Below are 16357 nucleotides of genomic sequence, written 5' to 3'. Positions count from 1 at the left end.
ATGACTGCAGTGGACTTCATTTCCCATTTGATTGTTAAATGAGTCACTGTAGGTCATTAAGCGAGACGTCATGTGACACTGACTTTTTGGTTTCTCCATGACTCTGCTTGTTCGAAGCCAGTCATGAAGCACCTAGCGATCATGTGACCATAGACACTGCGGCAGTTGCAAATGCAAGGACTGTTATTTTTCCAGTACTTTTGTAACTTCAAACTATCAGTCATTAAGCATTAAGAAAGGTTTACCTGCATTGCAGATTTTACTGGTTCTTCTGAAAAAAACATAATAAACATGCTTGATTTTGAGCTTCTGTAAATGTTATTTGGGGTTTGTGTACCTGATGCTATGATGCTTAAAGACGCAGACTGGTTCATGAGTTGATTCTCAAAACCTTCAGGGTGCTGCTGCTTTGGGCCTTCCTTCCATTCCATAAGGATAAGGTTGAAATCGTAAGCAGGGTTGCTTGAAATTTGGCTTAGCAGGCGTACTGCTAAATTAATTATGTATTAAATTTAAAATTATTAAAATTATTAGATTAGCACTGCAAATACGGTAGGTCTTCAGGTGTAGTAAAGATAAGTATATAAAACCCTTTCAATATATAACAGAGAGAATAGGACTGGAGAAGGATTGTTACCTTAATGTCTAATCCTAGGTTTAAGACAGGAAGGCAAGAAACTGAAAGACTGCTTGCATTTGCTGTAAGCTTAACTCCACTTGGAGAGAGTCTAGCAGGATGACCAGCATGGCCTGGGATTCTTTTGAGCTTGTGGAGGCTGAGTTGGATGCCTAAATGCTGCAACCCGTAAGCTTCAACTATGCTTTGTTTTCATTGCCTGGCTAGCTTCCTAATGTACCTTCCTACATAATCGAAATCTTTGGAGTCCTTGAATTTTGTTCCCCAAACAATTTACAAGTCTTCTTCATCCCCGTCCCCCCCTAAATTGTAGGAAGAATACATACAGAGCCTCCCTTCACTCTTTAATGAACAGTACTTCCTTATATCCATTTATATACGTCTGGAAAACCTGTGATTGTTTGAACATCATGTTCCATTAATATTTTTTTCCAGATAGATATATTTCCATTTCCTTTATTGGGACCTGAGTAGCAAAAGCATTCCTATCAGTATAGCTACTGGATTTATGAATGATTTCAGAAGACAGTTATTTTTCTGTTATGTTTACCTCAGTTTAAAATACATTGCCTAAAGCTCATTTGATATTCGGAACACCTGATTTTTGTGTCTTATCTATTATACCAAGAAAGGACAGTTTAAATTCCCATCTTTACCACCATTGCTGTCCTACCTATAGCTCCACTCTGTTTTCTAATATACATGATGAAAAATGGACAGTGTACCCCCACATTCACTACCTTTTAACAACATCTATAATGTACAATATTACACCAATAAAAAAATAATTCCCAAGATTGTGAAATAAGGATTGAGGAGAAAATAAATAAAATAAACTGAGTTGAATTCCAGACAAATTTAAAGCTGACTTTTAAAAAAGTGTGCAACGCTCTAGTGTACGGGGGTCAAACTTGATTGTGTCATGTGACATATTGTGATGTATTGTGACTTTTTTGCCTTCACGGAGCCGCGATTGGCGTGGTCTGAGTGTGACACATCGGACCTATGGGCTGACAGTTTGACATCCCGCATCTAGTGGGTTAATCTCAAGTAGATTTCTTGTTCTGCCCCTTTGATCTGAAGGGGGCATCTAGATTAGAAGTGTATAGGACAAAATGAGGTGTCTCTTTTCCTTTCTCAGAGAGAAAGAGAAAGCTAGAATCAAGTGTTTAGATTTTTACCAATCCAGTCTAGGACTGGGTAGGGTTTGATAGGTTCTTTTAGTACATTTCAAATGTAGCAGTTCCTTGATGGAAAAGCATGTGCTTGAACAGCTCTATGCAGGGAAGCCAACCTAACTAGCGTCTGCCAATGTGCAATGCATTCCCAGAGGTCACATCCTTTAAAATGTGGTTATGAATTGAGGAAGATTAGTTGCTGCTCAGTCCTTCATGAAGTGGAGTGTCTTATTTCTATTGGAACAAGCTTTGCTATATAAACCTACAATCTTCTTTCAGAATTGTAAATTGAATTAACTGGTTTTATTTCCAGTTCAAATTCCCCTTTTAAAATGACAAAGGTAGATGAATGAAGGCAAATATACATGCCCCAGGATAATATTGCAGGATCCAATCTGGATTGGTCACTGGGACCAGATGAACAGATTAACAGAGTTGGAAGGGACCTTATAGGTCTAACTTCCAAAGGCAAGCTGTTCCATTGGCTGATTGTTCTCACTGTCAGAAAGTTCCCCCTTATTTCTAGGTTGAATCCCTCCTTGATCAGTTTCCATCCATTATTCCTTGTCTGGCCTTCAGGTGCTTTGGAAAATAGCTTTACCCCTTCCTCTATGTCAGCCCCTCAAATATTGGAATACTGCTATCATGTCTCTACTGGTCCTTCGCTTCACTATACTAGCTACGCCCAATTTCTGTAACTGTTCTTCATATGTTTTAGTTTCCATCCCCAATCATCCTGGTTGCTCTCCTCTGCACTTTTTCTAGAGTCTCAACATTTTTTTTTAGTGTGGTGATCAAAACTGGATGCACTTCGCTGTGGATCATTTTCCTCCTATTTCTCCAGTCTTTCCTCTCCTTTTCCTTTCTCCACTTATTTCTCTCTCTCTCTCTCTCTCTCTCTCTGTGTGTGTGTGATTTATTCTATAACATGTCTTTCCCTCTCCACCTCTCCTCCTATCATTTATCTTATTTTAATAGCAACTTTTCTTTTAATTCCCTGCGATGTTACTATATTTCCTCCTTTGCCGCCATCTTGAAGTATATCCCGCTATCTTGAAATATGTCTAAACCAAAGGTTTAGTCTTCTGAGCTTTTGGACTTGTGCTGGAGCCCATCCTCAGGGAACTTCTCTCTAGCAGAGTGTATGCTTTGGGCTATTCTGGTGCCTGGTAGTGTGTGGCTTTTGGGTTGTTGATTGTAATTTGATGGCCGGCTATTAAGTCTTTAGTTGTTGTTTCCTTGTGTTTCAATCACTTCCTTGGCTAGAGACTTTTCAGAAAGCTGTTTACAACAGACCTCTAACAGCTAATAATTTCTCTCCTGCTGTGTGCCTGATCTCCAATATGTATTAGTTGTAGGCGGAATACAAGAACTAGTAGCAAATCATTCAATCTGCCCTTTTCATTCATGTCATGCACTATATTGAAAACGGATCTGTGAAAGAATACCAGACCTACCCATACATGGAACGGAAACTTACAAGAGAACTGACTCAGTCTTGTTCACATGTGCAGGTAGGTACAGACATCTTTGCACATCCATTGTACAAAACAGGCAGGCTTCAGAGATGAGAAGAAATATAGTGAAAATAGTGTGTGGGTTCTCCGAAGTTATTGGAATACAAAACAATTTTATTGAAGCATTTGCAAAGGCTGGTGGATTTCCAAGCATAAAGCAAGAGAAACCACACCGGTTATAGATCTCAGCATATTTTATACATTTGTATCACCGGTTGCTTGTCTATCCATCCCAGGTCCAGTCAATAGGTCTAGTCTGATCACATGTTTTCCAACCACCTATAATCTGCTATCACATCTAATTGTTTAAAGTTTGTGAAGTCCATATTATCACCCAAAGTTGGTAAGCACTCATTCCCCCTCCCCCGCAGCCATTTCTCACCTCTTTGATATTCCCTAATCAGTTCTCTTGTTTTGCGAGAATTACAGCACAGCCATAGAAAAGAGCATTGAAAAGGGAAAACATCAAAATGGGTTGGGTAAGATACATTATCAGCCTTTCACAAGGTTGGGGGCTTGGGAACAGCTAAACATGCTACAATGTTCTCCTGCCGATCCAGGTCTCAGAAATAGAGACCTTTTCTTGAAAATTAAGGCTTATGGGAAATTATCAGCAATACAATTGAAAAGCAAATTTAAACATGGCTGTACCTTGGATATGTAGTAGTGTGGCTATATGTTAAAATACTAACTCTAAGTAATTTGAACAAAGGATAAAGCTTATATAAACTATAAAATATATCATTCATAAGCTATATGGTAGTGTATACAATGGAAAATTACAACTGATTATATTGTATCTTGCAGTTGCAATCTCTTAGACCATTAAGGAACAGCCTATCTAGTTTCTGGATGCATCAGTGCATCAGTTAGATGAAAGCTAAGGGATTGGGACTGCCTTGGGGCCATATCACAACGGTCCTTCTGAGGATCTCTCTCTCTCTCTCTCTCTCTCTCTCTCTCTCTCTCTCTCTCTCTCTCTCTCTCTCTCTCTCTCTCCCTCCCTCCCTCCCTCCCTCCCTCCCTCCCTCCCTCCCTCCCTCCCTCTCCCTCTCCCTCTCCCTCTCCCTCTCCCTCTCCCTCTCCCTCCCTACATATACATATACATACACATACACATACACATACACATACACATACACATACACATACACATACACATACACATACACATACACATACACATACACATACACATACACATACACATACACATACACATACACATACACATACACATACACATACACATACACATACACATACACATACACATACACATACACATACACATATTTGGGCATACCAGGGGTTGTGACAGTAAATACATACCTACTTCCCTGGCTCAGCTGATAACCTTGTGGCTTAGTGGTTAACATAACTACTTAATATGTAATACAGCACAGGTTCAAATCCTAGTAAGGGTGTGGCTAGCTGATGAGAGCTTAATAGCTTGAAATAGATCTTTACTAGTCTCCCTTTATTTATTTATTTATCAGCACAAATGAAACACACACACACACACACACACACACACACACACACACACACACACACACATATTTCCAGGGGTGAGCTTCAAAAATTTCAGCAACGGGATCTCTGCCCAGTTGCTGTGTGTGTGTGGCCGTGGGCATGATGGGTGTAGCCTTCTTGGCCTCCTGCACCACAGCAGGGGGGCTGTTTTCACCTTCCCCATGTCCCAGAGGCTTTCCTCAAGACTCTGAGGGTGAAAACCACCTCCCATGGGCTCTGGAGACCCTCTGGAGTGGCATGGCTTGGTGGGTATGGCTTGGTGGGCATGGATGGGCTCCTCGTCCTGGCAGAAAGTAAGGGGAGTAGAGAAGAGCCTGAAGCAGCTGGAGTTGCAGAAGCAGAGACTGGATTATGGTTAAGATGGGCCCAAAATTGAAAATATCAAAAGTTATTTGTATCATTGAAAGCTCTGTTATTGTGTTTTTCTTTTAAGACAAAAGAGGTTAATATATGAGTTGTTTTTTCTAAACTAAAACCACAGTATTCAGGTTAAATTGCCATGTTGCAGTGGTGGGTTGCAGGCGGTTCGCCCCGATACACGCATACCGGTTCCTGCTGGAAGCAGCAGCCACTGGACTGGAACGGTGCTTTGGAGGCCCCGCCCTCATTCCTTTCCTGTATTTGTAGGAAACGGGCCATCTGCGCATGCGCGTGTAGCATATGGTGCCTGCCTGATGCTCCACTGAGCAGCTGGAACATCGCAGGTAGTGGGTGCATATGTGTGCACTGCCGTGTTGGCACTTTGTGATAAATAAGTGGCCTTTGGCACACAATCTCTAAAAGGTTCGCCATTACTGACATAGACCTACCTCCACTGTCAGTAGATGCTGAGTCTAACAACAGGGTGATTTTACTTTTCACGTTTGTTCCCAACTGATATTGAATTTGTGATGTTTATGCTCTGCGTTACAAGGTAGTTTTTTAATGTAAAAATTCTTGTTTTAAGTAGTAAAAAATATGCAGAACATTTGCTGCACTAAGGTAGGCCTTTGGTTGAATGTCTGATTTAAGAGTCTCACCAGGGATATTGAACCACTTCATGAAAGTTACGTTTTTAATAATATTTAGGTAGATTGTTGCACCGAATTATAAACACACACAAACACATATATAGATACATATACACAATACATTGACCAGTCATTCTTCCACAGAATTCATTTAATTATTTGTTTATTTAATTATTTATAACATTTATAAAGCTGCCCATCTTTAAATCACCTCTGGGCGGCTCCAATCAAAAATTAAAAATCATATCAAATCATAACAAACTACAAACCACAACTGATTAAAACATTAAAAGCACCAAAACCTGACATATAGTTTGAATGAATGTCATCAAAGCAGTTCTAGGTTAGATTTAGTAAAAGAATTTAAGAAATTCTTAAATACAGTTGGAGTGCAAAGAATTTTGGTGATCTTATTTTCAGGCCTTCAGTATCTTCTTATAATCAAGCTTACAGTGTGACCCGTTTTTGATGTCATCCAGGCCTGTGATTTTTCTTATTTGAACTTACGGTTTTCATCCCTAGCCTCTACCCCTTACGTTTCCCTTAGACATTCATAGGACACTCATGCAAAATATATGAAATCAAATGTCACGCAATTACTAAAAGATGCTATGATTTAAAGATTTTTTCTGGCAAAAATAACAAACATTGAATAGGAGGCCCACTATATTATTTCATTTTGGCAGAAGCAAGTAGCAGGGCAGTTTGTCCTGACAAAATCATGCTGGCAGGTATGTTCTTCCTTTAAACTATTGCAGTTGGTGTACTTATCCTGTCGTAAGCAAGGATTTGCTGAAAATTTTAAAAAGAGAAGAAATGTAAATAAAAGTTAGACATTACCAAAAGTACAACTGCTAGGAACTCTTTTACAATTGTATATAACATTTAGAACTCAAAAATCAAACCTGTTTATTTTTTTAGAGTGGTGGATTCAAAGCTGAAGATTTTTAAAAAGGAAAATATTATAAGAGTAATTATTTTAGAGTATATATTAAAGTAATTGTAGGCAGCTGCTGGATTATTACTTTCAGCAATAGCCCTGAACAAAATTGAACAAAAATCTGGTATGGATTTTAAGTTCTTCCTAAACTGAAATGGATTGATAACATACTCGTATATCCTGATTCAATTGCATGGGCTCATCAACCACTAGTGTGGGAGCATCTAGAAGCACCATCGAGGCAACTCTAGATGTCTGGTTATCCCACAATAGTATGCTTCATGTATGTAATGATCCACTTGTCTTGTTGGATAGCTGGACATCTTCCATTATGCCAGTTATTCTACCTAGATATTGTTATCTCTTCAACTGAAATCTATTCTTGGGTGATACAGCATGACCTTTACAAATGTTGCTTTAATAATTGGTCTTTTTAACTTACTGCACAGTCCGTTGTCACAAGCCGAAGGACAGTCTGCACAAGATGGCCCTGATTTATATGGAGTAGCAGTTAAACCTTCCATGTTCCCTCTGGAATGAAAAAGATGAACAGAATGGTGTCATATATTACCACTCTTATATTTGTGATTGCTGAAAACCCCATGCTGTATCAATAGATAATTGACTTTGGTTGCATTGTCTTAGTCTCTCTGGTTTGGTTTCCAGTTTTGAGAGAGCAGACATCACCACTATCAGAGGGTGGCCAATATTTTGTTTGGGTGTAAGATTGCACATAATATTTGATTAAAATGTGATTTAAGCTCATTTTTTCCCAGGACAATCAGAATTACTCTAATTAGACCTGCCATAAATGTGACAAACATAAAAATCATAGTTGATACATACGCTGGGCAGTACTGACAAACATAGAAGTAGTTGTAGGGATATGAAGGACAATAGGCAGCAGCACAACCAATACGGTAACTTTTGTACCAAACTATCTGTAAGATACAAAAATATACACAGAGGTTAATATGCTAGAAGCTTAATATTGATAACAAATGTGGACTTTAGAGGAGCATGTAAGAAAATAAACCCATGAGAATGTTGCAGTATATACAGTATACCATAATAACAATGAGTGTACAAAGAACTTCTCCAATCATTTCATATAAAAGTTTGCCAAAGCAAAGAAATGTTAGAACAAATAAGGCTTCCTTTGTCCTTTAATGCATATTTTTAAAATGAAAAACACTGCTTCATCCTGAACTTTATAGACCATCTCTTTCTAAAGTGCCTCACCACATCCAAAGCAGTCTACGTGTCAAGTGCTATGACCAGCAAGTTAGTTCCTCCTTCCCAGCTGCATTAAAGCCAAGATCTGAATGGGCAGCTATTTGTGAATAACAAATAACACATTAAGTATGTTTGCAATCCTTCATTTACTCCATATCAGTACTTAAAAAACAAAATAGTGCAACATTTAGCAATAGCAATAGCAATAGCAATAGCAATAGCAGTAGACTTATATACCGCTTCATAGGCCTTTCAGGCCTCTCTAAGCGGTTTACAGAGAGTCAGCATATTGCCCCCAACAATCTGGGTCCTCATTTTACCCACCTCGGAAGGATGGAAGGCTGAGTCAACCCTGAGCCGGTGAGATTTGAACCGCTGAACTGCTGATCTAGCAGTCAGCCTGCAGTGCTGCATTTAACCACTGCGCCACCTTGGCTTTAACCTAGTCTACTTCTTCCTTTTCCTTAACATGCACTGGGACTATGGCTTTTAGCCAAGATCCTCCTGTGTTCAGGTCTACGGAATTATTTAGTGATTGTAAGGACACAGTTTCTTGGTTTTGTTTGCCACAGCACAGAAAAATGTTTTGCTATTAACTTTTTGTGGGATGTTTTCTCAATTTTCCTGTATAGCTTCAAGCCATGATTTTACTATATAACAACCAGGTATGGCCTAGCTTAGTGATTCAGGATCAGCCATGGACTTAAGTGTAATTTAAGGGAATCTACCTTTTTTTTATCTCACTCATTTTTGTGGATTTATACTTGGTGAACATAGATATGGCAAAGATATTAAAAAGTACTACCTGAGTATAATGACCAACAACAGAACCTGCTGGATTTGCTCCAACGCCATATACGAAGTTTTTGTATTCATCATACCAATTCTGAATCATTTCAGCCCATGTCCTGGCATTACTTGACTTGAATATATTTTCACCACATTGTATTCCATCTAAAAGTGGGTAGGGTTGAAAAAAAAAGCAACAGCAAGAAAACACAGGTGAACACATGTTTTGAAAGAAGCAAAAGGACAGCAGAAAGGTCATAGCTGAGCATTTTCTCTTATCTTTCCAGAAATATTAATAAACTATTGGAAAGGAAAGGAAAATTTTGTACCCAGAATCCTTACTGTAATACTTTTGCAGAACCTTTAATTGTTCAAATTTTTTTTTCTAATGAGTGTTTAAAAACAATATTATAGTTTATTTAGAAGCAAATTGGAGCCCAGATGCTTTATTTTGTGGGGACATCACCATGTTAATACATAGTATGGTATTGAGATTAGGGAGATTCAGGTTTAATTCTCCACTGACTATGGAAATCTCTGAACATATTTGGGCTTGGCATCTACCATTACAAACAACTGTGGTGAGGACAATATCTTTAGCATTTTGGGGGGATGGTGGGCCATAAATGTAGTAATGTACAATATAAGAAATAAATGAAAAAATCATTGTTCAAATACAATTTTTCTTGCAAATTCATGGGGGTGGGGGAAGTTAAGAAAATTATTACTGACGCAATCCTTCTACCAATCATTTACATGGGAGAGATTCATAAATATTACTTTTCCTGCTACTATTGAAGAACAAGTGTTATTGTAAATGCTATTTAATGTGGTAACCAGTTAAAGTTATATTATGCCTTTAGATTGACTTACCAAGAATTCTTGAATCGTCTGAACTGTGATCATAAATACACTGATACGCCCAACGTTCTGCATTCGAAGCAGCTTCAGGATACCATTCCTGAATAGAACAGAAGTCAACAGCAACAATCAATCAATGAATGAGACATAATTTAAAATTGCAGAACATATTTGTCTGATCATTTTTACTACCTTTTGACTTCCTTAAAATCTTGTATTTAAGAATTCAGAAGTTTCAGCAATATTCTTTAAAACATCCTTTGAATAGTTGGACTTGGATGGTAAGGTTCCCTCCCCACCCTTTTAGACAACCAACCCTTGTGTGCAGACAACCCATGTGTACCATGATAATTGCCATTAAGTGGGCTTCTCCAGGCCTGCTTCAGCCATTGCTGACCCCGGGCAGACCCTGGGGAGCCATGTCCATGGACTTTCTGACGGAACTGCCTCTGTCTTCGGGGTTTACCATGGTCCTCGTGGTGGTGGACATGCTCACCAAAATGGCGCATTTTGTCCCCTGTCAGAGATTGCTGAGCAGGGAGCAGAGAAGCTGGTTGGCCACCAGGAGGCGCCTGAGGCACTGGAGCAGTGGGGAAGATCAAAGGAAATTTGTCCCTGACGTCAGGCAAAGAATGGTGGAGAAACAGAGGCAGCAGTTATGGAGACAGACTCATAAGAGATAATCAAGCCCAGGTGGTTGTGGCTTGGCTCCTCTCATGAGAGTGTATAAGAAGAGACTTTGGGAGGAGACCTTTTGCAGGACACAACCGTTCATACCAAGCTGGAGAAGCTCTTGTGTGTATTGTATCTCTTATCTGTGGGAGTCTGGGTTGCTGCCAACGTCTTGCCTGTGAGTAATTGCTGTGAATAAAGTGTGGCTAACAGTAAGCCTGTGTCAGCATTAATCACTGGACAGAGGGGGGTCAGAACAGCTGCCCATCTGACAAAACTCTGATGGTGTTTTAAAAAATTTTTAAATAGTAATTCACGATAACAGCAACATTATTATCAAAAACATTAAAAACTATAGAACATAACAAAAAATAAATTTGGAAAGGAATGCTAATAATAGACCCGCCTCACTAATTTTCCAGTTCCTTGGTGTCCTCAGGCTAGCCTTGTGGTGGTGGGAAGGATACTTTACAATGTAGGTACATCAGAGCCAGGAAAGCTCACTGCCTAAGGCCTCCCAAATGCAGCTCCCTAAATGGAACCCAGAGCGTGCCCTCTCTACTAGATCTGGTGATACAGGAAGATGTAATTGGGGAGAGGTGGGTTCTCCAATAGCCCCATGCCAGTAGAACCTTAAAGGTGAAGTACTGAGCTCCTTGATCTAGGAATCTTCAACTGGTGTACAATATGAAGTTGTATGAAGGCTTCTCTTAGCCACAACTGCCATCTGCCCCTCAAGCAGGATTTGTGAGTCCAGGAGGAAGCCCAGATTGTGCACAGGATCAGTTTGGGGCAGTATAATGCCATCCAGCACCAAAGAAGTCATAGTCTGAGAACTGGAGGGTCCCAAAACCTAAAGCCACTAGGTCTTTCCACATTTACGTGAAGCCAGTTGTGCCCCATCCAGAGCATCACTTAATTTGCCAGGGACAGAAACTGTAGAATTGAATATTATCAACATATTGATGATACCTCATCTCATGGCGACGGATGACTTCTCCTAGCAATCTCATTTAGATGTTAAATAGAAGAGGAGAAGCACAACCCATGTGGAACCCCCTAATATTAAGGGCCCAAGACTAGCTATCTCCTCCCTAATCACCAATTTTATCATGATTCCTGCATGATCAGGATCTCTGATAATTTACACAGTACCATCCCCTGGATTTTGTGATGCATGTAGTAAGAGCTGAGGGATATATCATGACACTGTCATTTATGTCACTCTGACTACCCCATTACCTTCCTTCTTCTTCATGGATGTCATAATATTTATTTATTTACATAAATCATTCCAATTGGTATTTTCAATCTGTTTCCCGGTGATACTGCCATGTGAATCAAAGATCTACCTGGTCCATTTGCTTTGCCAATATTCATTGCTATTTTAACGGGTAAAATACTTTGTAAAACTGGTTTTACTTTTGATGAAAGCTAATCAAGTTTTTTTCATAAAAGGAAAAAAATAATATTGTACAAAACAGTACAGAAAACTGGTCTTATTATTTTTAAAGAACAGACTGGACAGCCATTTTGTCTGGAACAGTGTAGGATTTCCTACCATGGGCCAGGGCGTGGACTAAAAGACCTCCAAGATCCCTTCCAATTATTATTATTATTATTATTATTATTATTATTATTATTATTATTATTATTATTATTATTATTATTATTATTATGGCAATTGAAACCACAGTGCTTGGATGTAACTGGCAATTTTGTAACTGATTTTCATGTATAAGAAAGAAAATTGAGATGCTGTAGGTATTGTACTATGCTATCTACCTACTATATGTACAATTGCTAGAACATAAGGGCTATTGATTTCCATGGGATTTATATCAAACTAAAGGATCTTGAGATTGCAATTTATGTGAAATGTGCAAGTCTAATCTTTGCTGAGATTATGGCAATTAAAGATACAACAGCCAATATTGGAATGTAAAAAAGTACAGCTATGAGGAGGTACTAGATATTGCCAAAGACCCTCAGCTTAATTCCCCCTCGATTTCCTACTTTTATTATATATTTTCATGATATTTTTTCATTATATATTTCCCTGAGTGGTATTATAACTGATAGATTCAAATAAAAATATAGATGCACCTAAATTCACATTGGCAAAAACCCCGGAATTAATCAATCAATAATAAATATATTCACTTATCGTAGTTATTAAATCATACAATATTTATACTAGTAAGGAACTTAAACTTCCAAACTCTATTACAAATATAATTATATTTAGTTTACCATTCTTAGCATGTTGCTAGCTGTTGGACTCACTGATCTCCTCAAAGAATTGTGCATGTTAACAATCTCATCTTGCTTTTCTTTTCTCCTGGGTGACTCAGATTCAAAATTAACCTTAAGGTAACAAGCAAAATAAAATAAAATAAAACCAATTAAAATTGTATGACTTTGAATAGAACAGGCAGCTAGTGGCCTCAGGATTCAGCACCAGTCCTTGTGAATGACATTGCCTTATCTTCTTCTACCACCATTCTACTCCCTGCAACTTTCTTCTGACCCCTAGCTATGAAACAGTGGCCCCATTTGTCTGTGTACTGGATAAGAGACTAGCCATGAGAAGCAGGTGATAACAGAGCCAAGTTAAAATGAATTAATCATTATTCTTCATGGGAATACTGCAGTGGTATGTATTTATATAAAGAATTTATGGTTCCACCACAAAACCGCGTTCGACTAAACCGCGCTCGACTAAACCGCGTAGCTGACGTCATCAACAGGGCGACAACAGCACGGAGACAGAAGCATGCTGTAAATGCTAAACCTAAAATTAACCCCTAAACCTAACCCCCCTAAACCTAATCCTAACCCTAACCCTAAACCTAACCCTTAACCCAACCCTAAACCTAACCCTAAACCTAACCCTTAACGTAACCCTAAACCTAATCCTAACCCTTAACCTAACCCTAAACCTAACCCTAACCCTTAACCTAACCCTAAACCTAACCCTAACCCTTAACCTAACCCTAAAGCTAACCCTAAAGCTAACCCTAAACCTAAACCTTACCTTAAGTTGAATCGGCTTGCTTTCAAAGCGCTATTTAAAGCGCCCTTCTTTCTCCGTGCTGGCTGTTGTTGCCCTGTTGATGACGTCAGCAACGCGGTTTAATCGAGCGCGGCTTAGTCGAGCGCGGTTTTGACGGGTCACGGAATTTATATGGCTGTCTATCTCCTATAATGATCTTAAGTGGCTCTCAACAGGAATAAAAGAGAGCTGTCCTATTCACCAAGTGTCAGACCAATCAGCCTCATTGAACCCCCATCCGAGCCCAATGCTTGGGGAGGGGGGGGCAGAACCAGATCTTCACTGCCCTCTGGAAGGCTTAAAAGGGTAGGGATCCCTCAAGTCTCAGGTGTGTGTGTGTGTGGGGGGGGTATTCCAGTGGATTGGGACTTGAGTTCTGTTATAGGTCACAGGCATTAAAATTAGTCAGATTCTTTTCATTAAATGTGCCCGTTTTAATTATATTTGAATGCCCCGTTCAGCAAGATTTTGTTTTCTTTGTGTGTTCAGCCCTGTAATATATTTACGAATTAAAATGAACAGTTAGACTGACTAAGCTTCTCTGACTAGACCAGAGTAATGAATGCTAATACTATTTGATTACAAGGTTTCAATATTACAGCAAGAGACTTGAAAGTCTGGATTCAGATTTATTTCACTGTTGTCTCAGTTGCATCTCCTCTTCTTGCTCCTAAAGGTTATTTCTACCAACCATCACATATATGGAACAATCCAACATGTATTAGGCAGTTTAATGTATTAATTGTAACATGAGAAAGTTATGTACTGCTATCTTAAATCTGCTATATGTGATACAAAATTATTAGACTTACATCTCCAAAAGACTGTTGCAGCACTGCAGCAAGACTTAGCAAGATGAAGACAATCATTTCTAAAAAATATATATATTAAGATATATCAGTGTTTAATCTCCTTAATGGAATTTGTGCCAATTTTCTGTAAATAGTTCAGATATCTCCTAAACCACAAAACTTATTCTAACTCTTAAGTATTTTTTCTTTTACTCCCTTGTACTCCAATAGGCGTCCTGCATTCTAAGGTTCATTCTAAGGATATGTAAATCATCTATAAACCCATAACAGTTCCTTAAGTTTTCCCTTATTGGTTTGCTGCAGTAAAAAATAACTTTCACCCCAGCCATTTCCATAAAAGCCAATCAAAAATTCACTCTGATCAGTGATTATTGGCTATAATCTACAAGATGTTTGAAGGATCCCAGGTTGGTAACAGCTCATTTAGAATATATTGCTTCTCAATTTTTGTCTTATATCAGATAAAATCAACTATATCTACAGATGCAAAGGCTACAGGGCTAACACATATGGCAATGGTGATTGCTCCTCAGGCATTGCAAGCAGAATTTGTTCCTGATTGCAAGAATTTGGCCTGGCAGCCTTTATCATAAGAGCATAGAAACAGACTGGATTAATATGATCAACTTAGTTGACTTCCCAGTATCTCAGGTGTGCTAGGAAGTGATGACACCACTGTATGTGGAGTTGGCTTTTCTGTGGCCCTTTTCCGTGGCTGTAGTATCTAATGAGAAACTACAGGCAGAAGAAGTGGAGATGAACTTTCAAATGGATAGCAGAATGAGCAGCTGTATACATTTAATAATAATTTTTTTAAAATTAAAATTGCTGAGTTAGAACTCTAGCATTATGCATAAAATATTGGGAGGCACTAAACCAGACTGCCAAAATCTGAGAGAAGGAAATACAAAAAATGCTATATTTTATGAGTTCAGTTTCTCTTAGGAAAAATTATTAAGCCAAAAAGCAAAAAAGAATAGGATTAAGTTGAGGTTTTATGCATTGCAGTATACATTTACAGACCAGTGGTACAAATGTTTATTTCGAAGTTAGTTCCATTGAGTTCAATTTGCATTTCATTCATATAAATGCACAAAAAGATCTGTAGCCTTGAAACAGTTTTAATTCTAATTTCCACTTTCCAGGGAATCTTAGAAATGTTAGTTTAGTAAGGGAAGATCCCAGGAATGCCTAATAGGATCATCGGCAAACTCAAAAAACAGCAGTGTCAGGTTTTTAAAAAAAGAAGTCATGCTATTTAAGCTAATATAAACCTAATTTATTATGGTAATAGATGTAACATATTTTCAAAAATAGAACAAAATAAAACAATTTCATAAAAGTTGCAAAAACACTAATTGCCTTCCCCCTGTAAAATTATCCTAGCTTGCTTAATTACAAATAATGGATTTAAACAAGTTGCAGTAAAATAATAAATCTTACCTGTTGTTTTGAATAAATCTGAAGGTAACTTCTTTGTTGCTTTCAGAAAACCGTGGAAGTCAGACAGAAAATACCAGGTTTATATACCTTCACTGCTTCCTGTAATTCAGAGTGACTCAGTGCTGAACAGTAAATGATATCCCTTAAGCCTTATAAGACAGAAGTTTGGATTTGGCTCAAGTTCTTTTTTTCTTCTCAGTTGTCAATCAGTCCCTTAATGATTGACATTACAATGGACTCAAAAATAGTTAGTTACAACCCATCGTTGAAGATATGACTGGGTAACATAATTGTATTTTGAGTGCTTGGCAACCAGCTCACATTTATGTCAAGTTACAGTAATTCACAATCACGTGACCGTGATTTGTGACTTTTTTTGCCTTTTTCCAGCATAAAATGGCAAAAAATATACATTGGATATGGTGGATTTGCTTAATGACTACATGGTTTGCTTAATCACAGTGACAAATGAGCAACATTTGAGGTCCATTGTGATTGTTAAGCAAGGACTACTTATAATGTTATCAACTCTTTAGATTTCAAGATACAGGTGAAACTCGAAAAATTAGAATGTCATGCAAAAGTTCGTTTATTTCAGTAATGAAACTTAAAAGGTGAAACTAATGTATGAGATAGACTCATTACATGCAAAGCAAGATAGTTCAAGCTGT

General features: G+C 38.3%; 1 protein-coding gene across 1 annotated transcript; it reads right to left on the bottom strand.

The window, feature by feature from the left end:
* Window positions 1-6024: 6024 nt before the first annotated feature.
* Window positions 6025-15807, bottom strand: LOC106540971 (cysteine-rich venom protein). The gene is made up of 8 exons (XM_087716794.1): window positions 15687-15807; window positions 14244-14302; window positions 12630-12743; window positions 9717-9804; window positions 8860-9008; window positions 7665-7759; window positions 7261-7349; window positions 6025-6670 (listed from the first exon to the last, which is right to left on the bottom strand). The coding sequence occupies exons 2-8, from the start codon at window positions 14298-14300 to the stop codon at window positions 6543-6545; spliced, it is 720 nt and encodes a 239-aa protein (XP_087572920.1). The 5' UTR covers window positions 14301-14302; window positions 15687-15807; the 3' UTR covers window positions 6025-6542.
* Window positions 15808-16357: the final 550 nt, after the last annotated feature.

This window comes from Thamnophis sirtalis, unplaced genomic scaffold, assembly GCF_051295495.1.
Source record: "Thamnophis sirtalis isolate CommonGarterSnake01/CBP01778 unplaced genomic scaffold, rThaSir2_p1.2 scaffold_5, whole genome shotgun sequence".
Classification (NCBI taxonomy): domain Eukaryota; kingdom Metazoa; phylum Chordata; class Lepidosauria; order Squamata; family Natricidae; genus Thamnophis; species Thamnophis sirtalis.
Note: the sequence above shows the minus strand (reverse complement) of the source record. Positions and strands in the feature narration are given on the sequence as shown.

Excerpts from the sequence above, each read along its gene's own strand:
- LOC106540971 (XM_087716794.1), bottom strand. The coding sequence starts at position 14,300 with ATGATTGTCTTCATCTTGCTAAGTCTTGCTGCAGTGCTGCAACAGTCT. Across the intron at positions 9,009-9,716 it reads AGACGATTCAAGAATTCTTG|ATGGAATACAATGTGGTGAA; the intron begins GTAAGTCAATCT and ends ACCCACTTTTAG. Across the intron at positions 7,350-7,664 it reads GTTTGTCAGTACTGCCCAGC|AGGGAACATGGAAGGTTTAA; the intron begins GTATGTATCAAC and ends TTTTCATTCCAG.